This window comes from Saccopteryx bilineata, chromosome 10, assembly GCF_036850765.1.
Source record: "Saccopteryx bilineata isolate mSacBil1 chromosome 10, mSacBil1_pri_phased_curated, whole genome shotgun sequence".
Classification (NCBI taxonomy): domain Eukaryota; kingdom Metazoa; phylum Chordata; class Mammalia; order Chiroptera; family Emballonuridae; genus Saccopteryx; species Saccopteryx bilineata.
Genome location: NC_089499.1, coordinates 22,109,807 through 22,130,579, shown reverse-complemented (window position 1 = coordinate 22,130,579; position 20,773 = coordinate 22,109,807). Strand labels below are relative to the sequence as shown.

General features: G+C 39.0%; 1 protein-coding gene across 4 annotated transcripts in view; it reads left to right on the top strand.

The window, feature by feature from the left end:
• ZCWPW2 (zinc finger CW-type and PWWP domain containing 2) overlaps window positions 1–20,773 on the top strand; it is a 132,088-nt gene that overhangs the window by 14,679 nt on the left and 96,636 nt on the right. For 3 of the 4 annotated variants that reach the window (XM_066245093.1, XM_066245092.1, XM_066245094.1), the window contains exon 2: window positions 14,316–14,669. In XM_066245093.1, coding sequence (XP_066101190.1) covers window positions 14,329–14,669 — 341 coding nt within the window. In that variant the 5' untranslated portion in view covers window positions 14,316–14,328. Of the gene's footprint in view, window positions 1–6,033; window positions 6,093–14,315; window positions 14,670–20,773 lie in introns of those variants that run through there. The other variant, XM_066245095.1, reaches the window with a different exon arrangement.

Genomic DNA, 20,773 nt, shown 5'->3' with positions numbered 1-20,773 from the left:
GCTGGTATTGGTGATAGAATACACTACAATATGGATCATCTCTCTGTATTTATTTGTATTAGACCCGCTTACAGTCTTCTGTCTTCCCTTCTCTTTGGTCATGGAATGTATTACATAGTCATATACTTTGTATTGATATATTTGAAATCATATTAATCATAATTTTGATAAGTATACTTCAAATCAATGTATTTTAAGTCTGCTTTATACTTTTTATGTTATTAAATCTGATAATCAGACTTTATGCTAGGATATTAAATAAATTTAGTCTCATTACAAAATTTAAAAAACAGTATAAACAGAAAAGCAACACTTGAGGCTTCCCTGCTTGTCTGAAGCTATTCTCTGAGTGCATTTACCTCATACTTTAGATATTCTGAAATTAATCCAAATGTCTGTATTTGAAAATATGTCACTTTGTCTATTTCTTGCCTTGCAACTCTGGGGTTTTTTTTTTTAAGTTTATTTACAGAGAAGGTTTAATTTCAATGTGTTCAAGTTTATCAATCTTCTATGGCTTGTGTTTTACATACAATTACACTTCTATTTCAAAGTTATATATCTTATTTTATACCTTTTTACATCAGTAGTCAGTCTGAAGTTTATTTTTATAAATGGTGACAAGTTGAGACTCACCTTTATTTTTTTGTTGTAAACATCATGAATGAATGTTGAATTTCTCATATTTTTTTGGAGCAGCAAATATCAATATTACGTGGTTTTCCTTGAATCCACAGCATGGCATGCCATGCAAACAGTGCCAGCGGCAACGCAGCACACCCTCCAGCCCTGTGGGGGCAGCCTTTCTTCCAGAAAGCTCACAGATGGGACCGCTGGCTTGAGTGGGCGTGTCTCCATTACCTCACTCCTCTCTGAATCAAAACACAGGGATCTAATAAGGCCTTACAACAGACCTCATTATAGAGGGACCTTGACCATGAGCTGTTGCTTTTCATGAATAATTAGAGAAGCATCAGCTACTTCCCTAGCATGATCAGGGGCTAGAATACAATAGTAATGTGATGTGGCAGAATGTTGATTCTAGCACACTTCTGAGAGCATGGCATTCCAGGCTGATGTGAAGTCCCAGCCCAACTGAAATCTAAGCCTGATGGTTAGAGCTGGCTTTAAGATGCTGCAAATTAGCAATACGTTTGTGACCCAGTAGGCCACATCAGTATACACAATTTGGCTAGCACCAGCCCCTTACTGATGTAATGGGGACTGGAGGTGGTGCTGAGATCTAAATGTTGTTAACCAGAATTGATGGCCATAGTCAGTTTCCATGGAGCTTTTGGAGGATATCACATTTTGGGAGGTCATCCTGCAGGGGACTAGTATTGGACTAATTAATTCTTACCTCTCATTGCTTATTTAGCCATGATTAATGTCTCTCTAATATATCTGACTCATTTCACCAATCTAATGTGCTTTAGCTAGTATTTTTTTAAATCTACAGCTAGTGCTCGACTTACGACCACGATTGGTTCTGACAGACCGGTCGTAAGTTGAGTAGGCTATATGTACAGTACTGTGAAATGATGTTATAAAAATCTTTAAGTCATATTTTATCATAATTTTCTTTCATTATTGTTATATATCGTAATTTTCTTTGTTCATTTTATGCCATTTGTATCATCTCTACACCATTTTGTTTCTTATTTTTATATTCATCAGGTTTAAGTAAAACACTGCATTACCAGTACAACTGGTTTAATATTTGCGAAACACACAAAATTACAAAATACAGGTGCATACAAAAATACAAAATACAGGTGTAAAAAATACCATAGGAAACATTTTCCCAATTGCAAAACATATCAAAATATATAAACATGTACAAAACATTTTATTGGTCACTGGTGCTTGGCTGCGGATCATTGATGTCGTCATCTGAGGCAGCAGTTGGGGTTACCATCTGAGGCAGAGTTGGTTTTTTCATAAACATGTATGATCACATTCACTTTCTTTCCTCCTTCGTACTTGTCCATTGATTGCTTTCTCATATGTGCCTTGACCAGGGGTTACAGCAGAGCGAGTGGCCCCTTGCTCAAGCCAGTGACCTTGGGCTCAAACCAGCGACCATGAGGTCATGTCCATGATCCCATGCTCAAGCCAGCGCCCCTGCACTCAAGCTGGTGAACCCATGCTCAGGTCGGATGAGCCCGCACTCATTTTCGTGTCGAGATTGATGGCCTTTCTTTCCTTCTTGGCAGGCTGAGGCGTAGACAAAGACAATTTCCTCTTGGTAGACATCTTGGGAGGGGTTTGATGAAAAATATCCAGGGCACAAAACACAAATTGCTGTACCAAGTCTGGGATAACAGTTGAAATGGTGCACGCGGAGATGGTAGTGCAGCCGGAAGCCGGTCCGCACTGTCGTACACCCAGCTGGGCAATGCTTGCGCTGCCAGACGCGGAGCAGTCCTGGCTAGCGATTGTGGTCGTCAAGTTGAATGGTCATAAGTTGCATAGGTTGTTAGTCGATCAATATCTGTACTTATCTAAATAAGAGGAGTATAGTCTTTGTTTTTTTATGCGCTTCTCTGGCTTTTTTAATTTACTTTTGAGTTGCTTATATGTAAAGTATCCTCTAGAAACTAAAATTTTTGTAAGTCCTATAGTTATAGTTCTAATATGATTTATTGCTGATTTTTTTTTAAAGAACCAGTTTTTGGTTTTATTAATTGTTATGTACCAAGCATTTGTATATACCCTTAAATCACATGTTGAATATATATAGGTGTGTGTGTGTGTATATATATATATATACATATATATATATATGTATGTCTATACGGATATCTAGCTAGCTATCAAGAGAGAGAGATAGAGGGAGGGAGAGATTTATTTTAAGCAAATGACTCATGGTTGTGGAGAATTGGTAAGCACAAAATCTGATAAGCAGGCTGGATACTCAAGGAAAAGTGTATGCATTTCAAGTCCAAAGGCAGTCTGCTGACAGCATTATTTATAATAGCCAAGATTTGGAAGCAGCCTATTTATCCATCAGTAGATGAGTGGATAAAAAAAAAGCTGTGGTACATTTACACAGTGGAATACTACTTGGCTGTTAAAAAGGAAATCTTACCTATTGCAACAGCATGTGTGGACCTTGAGAGCATTATGTTTAGTGAAATAAACCAGTCAGAGAAAAACAAGTACCATATGAGTTCACTCATGTGGAATCTAATGAACAAAGGTGAACTAACAAGCAAAATAGACTCATAGATAGAGAGCAGGCTGACAGCTATTGGGGTCGGAGGTGGGGGCTATTGGGGGGACTGTGTTGGGAGGTAGAGGGATTGAGCAGAAAAAAACCCCCAGCAGCAACAGAAAAATAAAAACAAAAACATTTGTGGCAAAATTCCTTCTTGCTTGGGGGAGGTCAGCCTTTGTTCTATTAAGGTCAGCCAGCTAATTAATGAGACCCACTCAGGATATGGAAGATAATCTGCTATACTCAAAGCCCGTCAATTTAAATGTTAATTTCATCCAAAACATCCAGAATAATATTTGACCAAATATCTGGGCACCCTGGGCCAGCCAAGTTGACACATGAAATTAACCATCACACCCACCTACTGTCCTCCACTGCCCAGTTCACAGGTGGTCATGGGTAGGACAAATTGCATTCCTGGCTCAGCTTGCTGGTGCCAGAAGGTTTGACCACACAGAGCAAAGATTAAATACAGTTTTTTTCAAGATTAAATTGCAGCCATGATTCCTCTCTACCATTTGGTATCAGTATGTATTTTCAAAAGTAATTGTTTTTATTATTCCATGACCGGAATGTAGTTGTCAAAATCAGCAACTTAGCTGATAATAATAACTTAATATCTTAAGTATAAGGTACATACACAAACATTAAATTACACACAATTGAACTAATAGTAGTTGATGGAATACTATTTACCACATGGACATAAAGCTTCTAATTGACTTTATTCGGGTGACACTGGTTAACAATTATACAGGTGGGTACATTTTAAAGGCCTCTTGTTATATATTGCAAAATTTCTCTTCCAAAGTTTCCACCAATTTGCAATTATGTCAGAAATATATGAGAATGTCAAATAATCCTTTATCATTTTACAATTGTAAATGTATCATTTTAAACTTTGCTAGATTGATATGCAACTTCTTCAGCTACATTCCAGTGGAACCTCTATCTCTTTTTGCTCCTGTAGACCCCAGCCTCTAGCTTTTTTCTTCCTTCATGGAATCTCTCTGAGAATAATTTTTAAATATTTCTACTCTGGGTGTACTGTGAAAACTTTCAGACTTGACTGTCCTTTGTACAAAAACATTTTCCTATCACTGTTATTTATTTACTTATTTTTTAAAAAATCATCTTTATGAAATAATTTTGCAGATAAGGTTTGTAGATAATTACATGAGGTTAAGTGAGTTTCCCATAGTTATACAAACAGTGATTGGAAGATTCTGGACTTCTCTTATGCCTTCTGATTTCAGAGCTGATAACATATTGGGCTGGGTAGGTGCGTAGGTCAAGTGATAACAGTCTGTTAATATTTGCCAAAGGGAATTTGTGTCTGCTATCTTTAATTGTCCTGAAGATTGTGATAAAAATATCTTTCAGGAGAGACGCTGGAAGGTACCAGACTGAAGGTTCCAAATGGGGACTGGAGGTGATGAAAAGTGCCAGAGGTTAACAGCTGGCAAGAAATACACCTTTTAGACTAGTTAAGGGAGGTTACCTATGAACTGAAGATGTAATAAACACGGAAAACCAGCACATACTGCAAAGCAAATAAAGTTTAGCGAGTCTTCAGAGCTGACAACTAAGTAACACAGTGATGAAAGGGCGGAAGTTAAACTCTGATACAGGCTAAGAAGAACACAGCACAGTGATAATCCAGCAGAGGAACTAGAGATTTTTGGGGAATAAATAGCCAGAACGGGCCAATTGTGAAACATTAAAGCAGGACACCTTTTTAGAGATCACCTAGCCCTACTCTCCTTACTTTACAGAGGAGGACGCCGAGGCCTTCTGAAGACTGCGCAGCTAGAAAGTTGCATAACCAAGATTAGAAAGGACATTTTTTACTCCAAGTCCTGATTTTTTCCTGCTCTGTCTTGAGTGTTGTAAAATTTTAATTCATAACATTAAAATTAATTTACTAATTCAAGTTCTCTTTGAAAGTAGGCAGGTTCAGTAATGCAGCCTTATAATCATTGGTTACAAGTGAGATAGCACCTAGAAAATTGAAGAGATAGAAATGGAAATGATAAGGCTGAAGCCCCAACTCTGAAGACAGTGATACAGATATTATTACATTTCTCAAACCGAGAAGAGTTATATCATCTGGGAAGCCTGTGGTTAAAAATAGATTACTTCCTATAACAACAGTGTTGGAAAACAAAAGAATAATAAGTTTTTTTTGTTTGTTTGGAAGAACAATCATTTTTCTCATTCACATACAAACAATAAAAACAATTTCTATTATAAGTAGCCATTTGTCTTCATTCCTCTTCTGAATGTATTTATTCATACTGTCTCATTAAATTCTGGTATTGTTCAGAACTCATTGGGTATGTTGTAATTTTACCATCTGGGGTGCATCAGTCATAAAATGAATACATTGTAATAAAAATTGATGCTTCACAAGAATTCATATTGGCTGTACTCTATCTTAAAGACTTGTTCTGTTGAACAGTGGAACTATGTAACATTATGATTCAAGAAGAATTGATCTTATTTTCAGGTTTTTTTGTTTGTTTTTTTCAGGCTCTGCTATAGCATTGTAAAATAACATGAAATACAAAAGTCTGGAGAATTGATGTAAAATCTATATGAAATTTTCTTATTTTCTTTTCTTTAGTTCATGATTTTTGCTTTAATGCTACAAATGTCTATAATGATTATACTGTATTGAGTTGTTTGCCTAGAATGGTTTAATGGAGTTCTACAGATGGTGGTTTCTGTAATAAATTTAATTTAACTAATAATGTATTGTAACGTGTTATTACAAATAAAAAATTGCTCTCTAATCCCTTTCCCATCTGTTAGAATATTTATCCAGTTCCAGATGCTTCACAGAAATATAGGGGAAATTGAGCAAAATTAGGTAAGTGATTTGAAAAATCCTGGCATGTAAAACATTTTAAGCATTTTCGTAACAACATGCAGAGAGCAATTTTTCCATCATCAACTTGTTCATTGCTGGAGATGCAAACATATTGTCTGTTTCTTCACAGATAGCTTACAGTCTAGTGGTAGGAAGTAGGCAGTACACATCACTATAATATGAAGCAGAATGTTTTAAATATCAGAATTTAACAGCATATGAAGGTCAAGCAGGGAGAAATTGCAGCTGGTTGGGGATATCCAGAAAGACTTCTTATTTGTTTTAGAGACAAGGACAGACTGGAAGGGAGAAAGATGAGAAGCATTAATTCATACTTGTGGCACCTTAGTTGTTCATTGATTGCTTTCTCATATGTGCCTTGACCAGTAGCTACAGCCAAGCCAATGACCCCTTGTTCAAGCCAATGACCTTGGGCTCACACCAGCAACCATGGAGTCATATCTATGAGAGCCCTTGCTCAAGCCAGCAACCTCGGAGTTTTGAACCTGGTTCCTCAGCATCCCAGGCTGATGCTGTATCCACTGTGCTGCCACCAGCTCAGGCCCAGAAAGACTTCTTGAAAGCAATGATATTTGAGGTGGATTTTGAAAGTAGGCAATTTACCGATTGTGATAAAGTAAGGCAGATAACAGGAGCAAAGGAGCAAAGACATAGAGACAGAGAACACATTGAATATATAAATATTTGAGATATATCAAATAATGTAAGTCAATGCAGTTTGAAAGCCTAGTAAAGTAATGCTAGCAACCATTTCATGAGTACCTACTGTGTGCTGTGCTTCTTGCTTTATATTATACATGCATTAAGTTATTGAACAGTTATGCAGTAGATGTTCTTAGATTTTAGTGTAGGTCTGCCCAGTAATAAAACCCATTACCTTAATCACTACACTATGGAGTTATATTGTGGAGATTTCAAATACTGACATGGGAACTTTATTTCCAATTATGTTAGCAATAGAAATTTATTTATTTTTTTGGCAAGAGGGCATATTATCAAGGGTTTATAAGATTAATCAGAATGTGGGGATGGAAGTAGACTTTTTTTTTTTTTTTTACAGGGACAGAGAGAGAGTCAGAGAGGGATAGACAGACAGGAATGGAGAGATGAGAAGCATCAATCATCAATTTTTCATTGAGACACCTTAATTGTTCATTGATTGCTTTCTCATATGTGCCTTGACTGCGGGCCTTCAGCAGACCGAGTAACCCCTTACTCGAACCAGTGACCTTGGGTCCAAGCTGGTGAGCCTTTTTTTTTTTTTTTTTGCTCAAGCCAGATGAGCCCACACTCAAGCTGGCAACCTTGGGTTCTCGAACCTGGGTCCTCCTCATCCCAATCCGATGCTCTATCCACTGTGCTACCACCTGGTCAGGTGGTTAGAAGACTTTTATCAACGTAAGTGAACTAATGAGGAACTGAGCTGGGTTAATAGAAGTAGGATTGAAAAGATGGGAACACAAAAACTTATTTGTTTAAAGATTTAACAAAATAACTATTTAAATGTTGAGATGAGGAAGTAGGGAGTTTCAAAGTTGACCTTGGGTGAAATTTCAGCCGATTTAACAGTAAATGGAGAAGAGAAAATGTTTTTTTATTTTTTATTTTTTTAATGAAGTTGGAAACAGGGAGGCAGTCAGACAGACTCCTGCATGCGCCTGACCGGGATCCATCTGGCATGCCCACCAGGGGGTGATGCTCTGCCCATCTGGGGCGTTGCTCTGATGCAACCAGAGCCATTCTAGTGCGTGAGGCAGAGGCCATGCAGCCATCCGCAGCGCCCGGGCCATCTTTGCTCCAGTGGAGCCTCAGCTACGGGAGGGGAAGAGAGAGACAGAGAGGAAGGAGAGGGAGAGGGGTAGAGAAGCAGATGGGCGCTTCTCCTGTGTGCCCTGGTCGGGAATCGAATCCGGGATTCCTGCACACCAGGCCAACGCTCTACCACTGAGCCAACTGGCCAGGGCCTGAGAAAATGTTTTGAAGGGGAGAAAAAACTCAGTTTGGCCCAAGTTCAGGTGCTTGAGGAGCCTATAGGTGACTGTGTCAAAGTTATTTGAATGTTGATGTGAAGATCAGACTTGAGATGGGGTCAGGAGGCTTGAGCTGGAGATCAGGAGCTATTTGTATCGGAGAGAGTGTTAAAGCTGTTTGAGTGGAATTCCCAAGGAAGGAAGTGTAGAAAGAGAAGTTTGAAGATAGAACCTTTGGAAAGGCCCATATTTAGGGCCTAAAGGAAGAAAAGGAACTGGTAAAGGAATCAGTAGTGGTTAGAGGTTAGTTCAAGTCTTTGGACTAGATCAGCAATTTTCAACCAGTGTGCTGCAAGAATTTTAAAAACATGCAATACCTGACTAGTCGGCGACAATGACCTCTTTTTCCTCAGGTTGTAAGAAATAAAAATAAATAAATAAATGACAGCAGCCAGCACAACAGTAGTCATCTAGTGTGAATGAATCAAAATCACACCTTTTTGAATTTTTTTTGTCAGATTGGCAAAAAATATATTTTTGGGTGTGCTGCAGAATTTTAGTAATTAGTGTATGTGTGCCATGAAATAAAAAAGGTTGGAAATCGCTGGGCTAGGTAATGAGAAAGTCCTTGAACTCCTTTTAAAGGACCTTTGGTAAAAGCCAGATGGTCAGGCATTTAAGAGTGAGTAGATTAGTAGGATTTCTGGCAGTCAATTTATACTCTTTCTATTGTGTGACTCTAGACCTTTTCTTTAAAGGAGTAGATATTAATTATTTTCTGCTTTCTTTAATACAGCTTATACTTTAATCATTTGCATTATTTTCTCTTTAGTATGTTTTTTATGGAAATATTTTAAAAGTTACTCCATTTTGTGAGGGATAGTTTATATAATGTAATCTATAAACCTGTTTAAGTAGTTAAATATGTAACTCCTATCCATTGCAACATTTAAAGGTAAACAAATAACTGTAAAGCACTCCGAGTTGTGGTACCTCCCACCCTTGGGCAGGAGGCCTCACATCCCATTTAAGACTTATGGGGTCTGAGAATTCTAGTATCAATTTAATATTAAATATCCATAAGGACTGTTTTACTTATTTATTAAAAATAAATATAAATATAGCATCCTTAAGTTAACTCATAATGAAACATCTTATTGTTTCTATAACTGAACCCCAACTTCTTACCCTAGGTTTAGTTGTCTACACAGACTCCCAATATCTGCCTTAGACTTAGACTCTGCGGCATCTCTCACTTGATTTCTAGGTTAGCAGACCTTCACTCAGCAGTTGATGTCATGTCCTCCTCCCCCTGTTTTGTTCGCAGTTCACTGTGGAACCTTGTGAAGGATGGATGGTGGTGTCCTGGAACCTACCAGCTAGAGGAAAGCCTTGACAAAGATCATTTTAATATTTTGATTTTTGATGACCAGATTTATGCTTCAGTATTGCCAAAGTCACAAGATAGAGATGTCTGCTATTACTACTACTGTTTAATGTGTTTCTGGAGCTAATGTAAAAGTAAAGGTGAAGAATATCAACAAGATAGTAGAGTGGAAGACTTTGGACTTCCCTTACTCCCACACATGCACTGCATAAATAGCTGCATACAACTCAGTTCCCTTGGAGACAAATACAGAAACTAGTTAAGTGACTCCCACACACTGGGTGACTGAGAAAATACCTACATTGAGATAAGTGGGAGAGGCTGAGACACATTCATACCATAAATTCTCAGTGTAAGACCTTATAATCAGGAAGGAATCCTCAACTGCTGGCTTCTCCCTGAGGAATGAAGTATTTAAGCTATGTATCTAGCTACTCAACTCTTATGGCTGCTACCCAAGGGTCTGGCTCCCAAGTCACCTAGCTCAGGCAGCCAGTGGGGCTCCTTATTGATGAGTTAAACAAAGGATTGGAACCACATTAAGCGAAGAGGTGGTTTTAAACAGATGTGTGAGCAGTTACTATGTCTATAACACTAGGCTCCACACAGAGGGAGCAGGCTCTAACACAAGGATACCAGGTTCTCCTCGGACTGGGTTTGACTGCATACTTTTCTAGATGCTGCCCAAGGGTTGGACTTAAATCAGCTTGCATTTAGAAGTTGACCAGGCTTCTCTCGAAACCTGAAAGGGCTTGTAGGTTCTTCCCTCACCTTCTCTTTCCTCACTCCAGTGATAAAAGCAAGGTTCCAATTTCTCCCTGGAAGGGGCTTCTCTGTATATCTAGCACCCCAAGTTTTATGGCTGCCACTGAGGTATTGGCTCCCAAATCATCTATGTCAGAAAGAAAAATAAAGCTCAGCATCTACAGGACCCCCTTCACCATAGAAAATGAAAAGGTGATTTTTAGCAGACATGAGTACTCTGCTCCTATCCCTTCCTCCCCAGCCTCAGCACAGAGGGAGCAGGCAAAAATTAAGGCTCCCAGTTTCTCCCTGGAAAGGATTTGATCAACTTTTCCAGTTTCTTCCCAAGGGTCAGGCTTCTAATTGGGAACTTGGATTTGATGGATCACATAATTTGTAGTTCTATGGGACCCTGAATGGACATGTGGAAACTTCTTTCTTTTCCCAGCTCATCTCAATGATAAAAACGAGTGGAGATAAGTGAGTTACCTGTCTGATAATTCAAAGTAATGTGCGTGAAGATGCTCACCAAGGTCAAGAGAGTAATGCATGAAGAAACTGAGAATTTTAACAAAAATAAAATATTAAAAGCTCTAAAAAATTATAAAGCTAAGGAATACAAGTTAACTGAAAGGTTTAGTGAAGGGGTGGGACAAGGGGCCATATGAGACAGAAGAAAGGCTCAGTGAACTTTAAGACAAGTCAGTGGAAATCTACCAATTAGGAACAAAAGGAAAAAAGGATGAAAAAAAAATGCAGGTCACTTATAGGACATACGGGACACCATTTCCTGAATGAATAATCTTATTATGAGAAACTTGAGAGAGAGAGAAGAGAAAGGCATAAAAAATTATTCAATGAAATAATGGCTGAAATAGACATCCAGATCCAGAAAGTATAAAAAGCACTAAACAAGATAATCCAAAGAGACTCACATTGAGACATTATAATTAAGTTGCAAACATAGAGACAAAATTGAAAGCTGTAAAAGAAAAGTAACTCGGTATGTACAAAGGAACCCTAATAAGGCTGTAAGCAGATTTTTTTCAGCAAAAACCTTGTAGGTCAGAGGGAATGGGGAGATAGATTCACAATTCTGGAAGAAAAAAAAACCCAACCAAGTATACTTTACCTGACAAAGTTATACTTCAGAATGGAAGGAGAGGTAAAGATATTCTAATATAAATAAAAGCTGAAGGAATTCATCACCACTAAATCTGTCTTACAAGAAATGCTAAAAGAAGTTCTTCAAGCTTAAATCAAAGGATGCCAATTATTCAATAGTAACAAACCATGAAAGTATACAACTCACTAGTAAAGGTAAATACAAAGTCAAATTCTGAGTATTCTAAAATGTAATGGTGCTGTATAAGTCATATTATTCTCATATAAATGTTAAAAGACAAGTATTTAAAATGACTATAGCTACAAAAAGTTTTAATGAATAAAAATATGTACATTATGATAGCAAAAACAAAATGTGAGGGAGAGTAAATATATAGAGCTCTTGCATGCTATTGAAGTTATCGGCTTAAAATGGACTATTACAACTGCAGAATTTTTTCTGGATATCTCATGATAACTACAAAGCAAAAACCTATAATAGATACACAGAAGAATGAGAAGGGAATGAAAGAATACCAGTACAGAAAATCACCAAATCACAAAGGATGAGAGTAAGAGAAGAAAGGAACAAAGGATCTACACACCCAGAAAAGAATGATCGAAAGGATAATAGTAAGCCCTTACCAGTCAAAAAATACCTTAAAATGGATATAAAACTGAGCCTCATGGACATAGACAAAAGTGAAGTGGTTACCAGAGGGTGGGGGTTGTGGCAAAGGGGGTAAAGAGGGACAGATATGTGACGACGGAAAATGACTTGACCGGGTGGTGGGCATGCGACACAATTAACAGTTCAAATGTGATACAGATGTTTACCTGAAATCTTGTGTTCTTATGGACCAATGTCACCCCATTAAACTTAATTTCTAAACGAATAAATAAAATTTAAGTAGACTACTTATCCAGTCATAAACTGGAAAAGATATTCTATGCAAATGAAAACCAAAAGAGAGCAGAGGTTACTGTACTAATATCAGACAAAAAAGAATATAAGTAAAGGATGAAAACAAGGCAAGGTTATAATGATAAAGATGCCACTTTATCAAGAATATTGAAAATGCTTATGCACCCAATATTGGAGCATCAAAAATGTAAAGCGAGTATTAATGGATCCGATGGGAAAAATAGCAATAGAATAATAATAGGTGATTTCAATACCCCACTCTCAATAATAGTTAGTTAGATCACTCAGACAAAACCAATACAGAACCATTAGACTTAAACTACACTTTAGATGAAAAGAATCCAACAGAGAACATTCTTCCATCCAACAGCAGAAGAATACATATTCTCAAGTGTATCTGCAACATTCTCCAGGATAGATCATAACGTTAGGCCACAAAATTAGTCTTAACAAATATAAGAATATTTATTTTTTATTTTATTTTTTTGTATTTTTCTGAAGCTGGAAACAGGGAGAGACAGTCAGACTCCCGCATGCGCCCGACCGGGATCCACCCGGCACGCCCACCAGGGGGCGACGCTCTGTCCACCAGGGGGCGATGCTCTGCTCCTCCAGGGCGTCGCTCTGTCGCGACCAGAGCCACTCTAGTGCCTGGGGCAGAGGCCAAGGAGCCATCCCCAGCGCCCGGACCATCTTTGCTCCAATGGAGCCTCGCTGCCAGGGGAGGGGGGGGGGGACAGAGAGGAAGGAGAGGGGAGGGGTGGAGAAGCAGATGGGCGCTTCTTCTGTGTGCCCTGGCCGGGAATCAAACCCAGGATTTCTGCACGCCAGGCCGATGCTCTACCACTGAGCCAACCGGCCAGGGCCTTATAATAATATTTAAATGATATCAAGCATCTTTTATGATAACAATGGTATGAAACTAGAAATAATGAGAAAGAATGGAAAATTTTCTTTGGATGCATTCACAAGAGTGGAATTAATAGGTCAAAATTGTGAATCATGGCTGTTGTATTATATTACCATTTTTTTTCTAAAGCAATTTTTACTTATCCTGGAAAGGTATATATGATAAGTGAGTTTCTAAATATATAATTAATTCATGATTTAAGAGTTTCTAACTCATTAGTATAACATATCTAAGTATTTTTACTGAAAAACAGGTTTTATATTGCAAAATACTAGTGGTTTAACTTGTATTTGAAATTAATTATATCTAAGTGGTATACACATAACAATTATTGAAGTTAGAAATTGAGGGCTTAATCATACAATGCTAATTTTATATGTTTAAATATTTTATAAGGAAGCTTTGAGAAGAGCTTCTCAGATTTACATGATTTTTAAAAATTTTGTAAATTAATAGATAAAGGAAAAATTATATATATACAAAAATTTAATTTTTTAAAAAAAATTTCAAATATTTATATGGTGAAATATTTTGTTGCATTTAATTTTCCTCAGAATTAGAGAAAGAATGGGGATCACCAAGTCAGACTATCATATACACCCAGAGGCAGTACTTCTTAGTGGGTAAGGGCACTGAATTTGGAACCGAACTGCCTTCATTTAAATCCCACTCGACCATATACAAGCTCTGGAACCTTAAACACATTACTTTCCTTTGTTTCACTTTTCACTTTAAAAATGGTTATACTAAGATTGTTGGGAAGACTATATAAGTTGTGTGCATCAGGCACTTAGACTAATACCTGGATCATAGCATTCAAAACAGCTTAGCTATTATTATGGCAGAATTACTGTATTGGATATCGACCAGATGTGGGTTATCTATAGATTAATAGATACTATAGTTAACCTCTACCCTTCTCCTGCTCCATCATACTTTTCTTTTTTTTAAGTTTGGAACATTTTGTGTCCAAAACTATTGATGCATATGTTTTGTTCTTTGATTCTGGGAAGGTGGAAACATAACTCGTTCAACGTGTATACTTTTTATAGAATAGAGAGTAGGTGGGCAGAGTGTATCAAAGAGCTATTTCTCGGATTCTGGTTTGAACTTTTCTTATAACCTTGAATCCTTAATCTTTTATTTTCCTCTTATATTCCAGATTCGATGCATTGATGGAAAAAGAAAAATCTGATAGTAAGATACTAGTAGACTGTTGTGACACTGCAATGGAGTCCTCAGTGGAAGACAGCATGTATGTAAACAAAGTGTGGGTCCAATGTGAGAAGGAAAGTTGTTTGAAGTGGAGGTTGCTGTCCAGTGAGGACGCGGCCAACGTTGACCACAGTGCACCATGGTATTGCTACATGAACAATGATTCAAGATACAATAAGTGCTCCATTTCTGAAGAAGACTTTCCTGAGGAGTCCCAGTTTCATCAAAGTGGATATAAGATTGTCTATTCACAGCTACCTCTTGGTAGCCTGGTTTTAGTAAAATTTCAGAGTTGGCCAAGGTAAGATTTTTGTTGTTTTATAATGAACTGTTAAAGTATAGTCTTGCTAAGTTTATGACTTTTTTAAACTTTTCAAAGGATCAACTTTTTCTCTATGATTTGTCTAAATTCTTGTTTTTTCTCTGTTGTCCAGTTTGGATAATTTTCATTGTTCTAAGTTTCCTGACCCTTTCCTTGTCATATTTATTCTGTTGAGACTGTCCATTGAGCTTTTTATTTTGGTGATTGTATATTCAGGTCTAAAATTTCCGTTTTATTTTCTTTTTCTTTTTTTGTATTTTCCAAAGCCAGAAACGGGGAGGCAGTCAGACAGACTCCGGCATGCGCCCGACCGGGATCCACCCGGCACGCCCACCAGGGGGCAATGCTCTGCCCATCTGGGGGGTTACTCTGTTGCGACCAGAGCCACTCTAGCGCCTGAGGCAGAGGCCACAGAGCCATCCTCAGCACCCGGGCCAACTTTGCTCCAATGGAGCCTTGGCTGCGGGAGGGGAAGAAAGAGACAGAGAGGAAGGAGAGAGGGAGGGGTGTAGAAGCAGATGGGCGCTTCTCCTGTGTACCCTGGCTGGGAATCGAACCCGGGACTCCTGCACGCCAGGCCAATGCTCTACCACTGAGCCAACCAGCCAGGGCTCATTTTATTTTCTTTTTATCTGCTATATAATTTTTTTTTTCATTTTGGATTTTACTTAAGTCTGTTTTAGCGGCTGCTTCTACTGCATTGATTGGATGTGAGGCCCCTCTCTGTTTCTGCCAGGTTGTTACTGGAAACTATGGCTCTTTTCAATGTCTTCATAGTTTTGCCTTTTCCGGAATGCTGTTTGTTGAAATCATATATTTACCAGCTAGCCTTTTCAGATTGGCTTTTTCACTTAATAATAGGCATTTAAAGTTTCCTTTATGTTTTTTTCTTCACCATAGAGGCTTTATAGATCATTTCTTTTTATCACAAAAATATTTCATTGTCTGTCTGTACCACAGTTTATATAGGTGTGCAGGGGTATCTCATTTTATAATAATTTGTGTTTCCCTCATGACATATGACGTAGAGCAGGGGTCCCCAAACTTTTTACACAGGGAGCCAGTTCACTGTCCCTCAGACCGTTGGAGGGCCGGACTATAAAAACAAACAAACAAACAAAAAAAAGGGCACAAATACAATATTTAAAATAAAGACCAAGTAAATTTAAATCAACAAACTGACCAGTATTTCAATGGGAACTAGGCTCCTCTCACTGACCACCAATGAAAGAGGTGCCCCTTCCGGAAGTGCGGCAGGGGCCAGATAAATGGCCTCAGGGGGCCGCATGTGGCCCACGGGCCGTAGTTTGGGGACCCCTTACGTAGAGCATCATTTCGTATGCTTCTTTGCCATCTACATATCATTTTTGGTGAGGTGTCTTCAGATCATTTGCATAATCGAGTTGTTCATTTTCTTGTAGAGCTTATGAGTTATTTGCATTTTGGGGTATCAGTCCTTTATCAGATCTGTCTTTTGCAAATATTTTCTCCCTGTCTGTGACTGGTCTCATTCTCTGGAGAGTGCCTTTCACAGAGCAGACATTGTCAGTTTTAATGAAGTCCAAGTTGTCATTTTTTACTTTCATGGATGGTGCCTTTAGTGTTGTATTCCCGCATTTATTTGTTTCATCTCTTTTCTTTATTATTGTTTCTGTCCTCTTCAATTTGGATTCTCCTCCCAGCAGTTTCTCCTCAGCATGAGCGTTTGCTCTGAGAAGGAGCTCTGCTGGTTAGTTTTAAGTGTTCACAGGGCCCGGGCTGCTCTAACGCTGTCAATTTTGTTGCAGTCCCCCTCATGGTTTGGGCAGCTGTACTCAGTTTGACTTTCCAAAGAGAACTTGCAGTTTTGAGCTTCTTATTTCACAAACCCATCAGAGCACTGGTTGCCTGCCCCGGCCACTCTGATCTCTCTCATACATACAGAGGCTAACACGTAATCTGTGGGTCTTGTAACTGGCGGCAGTGTGGACTTGCCTGCTCCTTTCTGGTGTTCATGCACATAGCTTACCACTTAGTGTTTCTTTCTTTCCTTTTTATTGATTTTAATTTATTGTGTTTACACAGATTCTAGTGTTGCCCCGAATGCACCCCCTTCCCCGTGTCCTCCTCAACATCCCCCTTGTCCCTCTCCCCATCTCACCCTCCCCCCTTCCCTTCAGGTTTGTCCCATCCTATCATCCCCTTTCTCTCCGTCCTCTTTCCCTCTGTTCCCTTTGATCCCTCCTCTGTCTCAGTTCCGTTCCTCAGTTCACACTGTTCATTGGATTCCTCAAATGAGTGAGGTCATAAGATATTTTTCTTTCCCTGCCTGGCTTATTTCACTTAACATAATACTTTACAGATCCATCCATGTTATCGCAAAAGATAAGATTTCCTTCTTTTTCATGGCCTCATAGTATTCCATTGTGTATATCAGGGGTAGTCAACCTTTTTATACCTACCGCTCACTTTTGTATCTCTGTTAGTAGTAAAATTTCCTGCCCACGCTTTGGCGAGCCCTCAATAGTGTGGGTGGGGGTGCTGCTGCTCAGACCTCAGCACTCAATACTGTAGTCCTGAAGGCTCCCTTTTCTAAGCGACTCTGCTCTGAGTGCCACAAAAGAGCTTCCTTGGCTGATGTCCTGCTTCCCTTTGCTGGTATTGTTGGTTCCAGGGGAAATATTCACTTCCGATTTGGGGAGTAACTCAGCCCAGTGGTTAGGGTAGCTGTCCCTCAAAATGTTTCTGCCTCTGTCTCCTAGATTACACTCTCTTCCTGCTACTCTGGTATTCTCCTCTCTCCCTGTCCCCTGGAGCCCCAGGTGAGTGGTTGTGAGAGAGGTTTTCTGCGCGATCCCTTTAAGAAGAATCCTGGGCCTGAGAAATCAGTCTCTTTCTCACAAACAGTATCCTGACTTGTTTCCAGCTAAATACTGTACATACGCCTCTTCTAGGCTCTGGGGCTGCAGGTTGGGGCTTTGTTCCTGGGGCTCAGGACCCTCCCCTCTCTGCTAAACTCACTTCCCGCCACGCGAGTCTCCCCTGGCTGCCGTTCACTCCGAGGAGCTGGGCAGCCCTCTCCGCGTTTCCGCTTTTCCTACCAGTCTCAGTGTGGCTTCTTCAGTGTTCCTTGGTTGAAGAGTCCTCTTAGTTTAGTCCAAAGTTGACTTTTCCAGAACAGTTCTTAAAATTAAGTTGTAATTCACTTTGGTTCTGAGAGGTGGAAGTTGGTAGTCTGCCTACCCCATCGCCCTCTTGCCGCCCCCCAGCCTCATTTAGTTTTGTTATAGATGTTTTGTGTCAGGTTTTGCCTTTGCTATTATAGTTGCTCTACCTATACTTATGGGAAAATTGGGAGATTCTAAAACTATAACACCCTTGCTGCTATCTTCCCAGAACCCCTTGCTATTTTATTCTCCCACTTGGTGTTCTTCAAGCTGGGGTACTCTGGCTCCTGTTACCTTGCTTACATTCATACTGATCTATTTTCCATGAAGAATATAAAATGTTTGCTTTCATAGAGAGACTGTGACGAACTTATTCTAACACATACAAGAGGCCTTTAAGTCATATACCTTGATTGGGGTGGAATTGTGTCCTCCAAAGGTCACATGTTAATGCTGTAACTTCAGAATGCAACTGTGTTTAGAGTTAATGCTTTAAAGAGGTTTTTTTTTTTAATTTTTTGTATTTTGCTTAAGTTGGAAACAGGGAGGCAGTCAGACAGACTGCCTGACTGGGATCCACCCAGCATGCCCACCAGGGGGCGATGCTCTGCCCATCTGCGGCGTTGCTCTGCTGCAATCAGAACCATTCCAGCGCCTGAGGCAGAGGCCACAGAGCCATCCTCAGCGCCCGGGCCAACTTTGTTCCAATGGAGCCTCGGCTGCAGGAGGGGAAGAGAGAGACAGAGAGGAAGGAGAGAAGGAGGGGTGGAGAAGCAGATGGGTGCTTCTCCTGGGTGCCGTGGCTGGGAATCGAACCCAGGACTCCTGCACGGCAGGCCGACGCTCTACCACTGAGCCAACCGGCCAGGGCCTAGAGGTTTAAGTTAAAATAGGCCATTAGGGTGGGCCCTAATCCAATCTGAGTGGTCTTATAAGAAGAGGAGAGCTGTATACACAAAGAGACACCAGGGATGCACAGAGCAAATACCACGTGAAATACAAGGGCAGCCATCTGCAAGCCAGGGAGAGGCCTCAAGAGAAACCAACTCTGCTGACACATCGATCTTGGACTTCTAGCCTCCAAAGCTGTGAGAAAACAAATTTCTGTTGTTTAAGCCACTCAGGTCGTGGTATTTTCTTGTGGCAGCCCTAGCAAACTATCAATAATACATTTAATATCTTTACAAATGTGGACCTCTCTCTGAGATTTGTACCTTTTCATACTGTGGACTTTCTAGGGATCAAATGTGAAGTGTGTGCGTGGTGTGTGTGTGTGTGTGTGTGTGTGTGTGTGTGTGTGTATGATTGACTGTATAATAATTAGGTAACTAGGATGGGTATCAAGGGAAAGTAAACAGGTAAGAACGAATATTTTAAAGGCATGACTATGAATACTCATTTTATGAGGCTGCTTACCTAGGTATTTGTAGTCCCATGTAATTTTTTTTTTTTTAACATTCTGAAAGTAGAGAGTTTGTATTTTCTAATGGAAATTGTGAAGATTCAGTAACCCAATTCATGTAATGAATTTGTTTCTTGTCACCATATCTGCTATGTTAGAAATTTGATTAGGAATTTTTTTTGCAGTTTTGTGCTTGTAACTGTGGGATAGGACTTGAAATACAAATGAAACATATTTGACTCCAGTCCCTAAATTATCTCTAATTTATGATTAGGATCATCATAATGCCTGCAAAATACAGCTGTAACTGCCTTCTTGCTTATTAGAAAGATGGCAGTAGGATACATTGTAATAATAGAACATAAAGCTAGAATTAACCTACTAAAAACAGTCAAACATCATTTCTTAATTATGCAGTGTTACAGATGTTGAAGTTTTGAGTGGAAAGACCAGCTAGCTGGCCACAGAGGTACCTAACAGTATAATTTATTTGGGTCAATCCTCCATAGCCCATGGCCTTACACCTGGCTTTTAAGGCTCAGAAATTCAACCTAAACATCTCAGAGTTAGTCTTTCTCAGAAGAGTTTACCTTCTCTAATAAAGTTAAAGAGAGACTGATACAGAATCTAGACATGCCTATTTAATTGTTATATAAAACAAATAATAGCACTTTTCCTCTAGATAAGCTCTATGGAAATTCAAATTATAATAGTAATATTTACCTCCACATTGTGAGATAGCACACATTTATATACTTATAAAAATTCATATGCAGCCTCTTACCTTTGGATTATGTCTCTTTCTGCTTGGGAGTAGGGATATTTTCATGTACTAGAAAGAGAAAAACTATCTCCATAATGTTTAAGCAGCCTTGATTTTTCAATATTGCAAATAGCATGGTGTTCAGCTAGAAAGCATAGATGTTAAAAGTAAAAAATGATGGTACATATCTTATTTAGTATAGCAAGACGCATTGTCAAACCGAAGTTGGGCTCTGTTTAGAACTACCTTGGGCATATCCACACAGATACAAAGCTTTCTCAGGAATATGAAAATTATATAGAAAATATATTTGAATTATAATGTAATGTAGTAACACAGTTTAGTAATGAAATATGCCTTTAAGTTAACAAACCAATCCAGTGATACTTTTTTTTTAATTTCTACATAGGAAGAAATCACAAGTTACAAAGCAGTCTTAATCTCAACTGAATTGCTCTCATATACCACAAACTTTGCCTTGTATGTACCATGAAATCCTCGAAAAGCAAACGGTCCCAGTCCCACTTTCCTTTCCTTTACAAGTTTGGAGCTCTTTTTCCAGTGATACTTTTTATAGATATAGTATATAAATTTATAAATTGAGACTTTTTACTAGATCCTTTTAGTACTGTAAAATATTATTTGATTACTTTTTTTTTTTTTTTAATAGTGGCAGAGGCAGAGAGAGTCAGAGAAAGGGACAGACAGGGACAGGCAGACAGCAAGGGAGAGAGACGAGAAACATCAATTCCGCATTGCAGTTCCTTAGCTG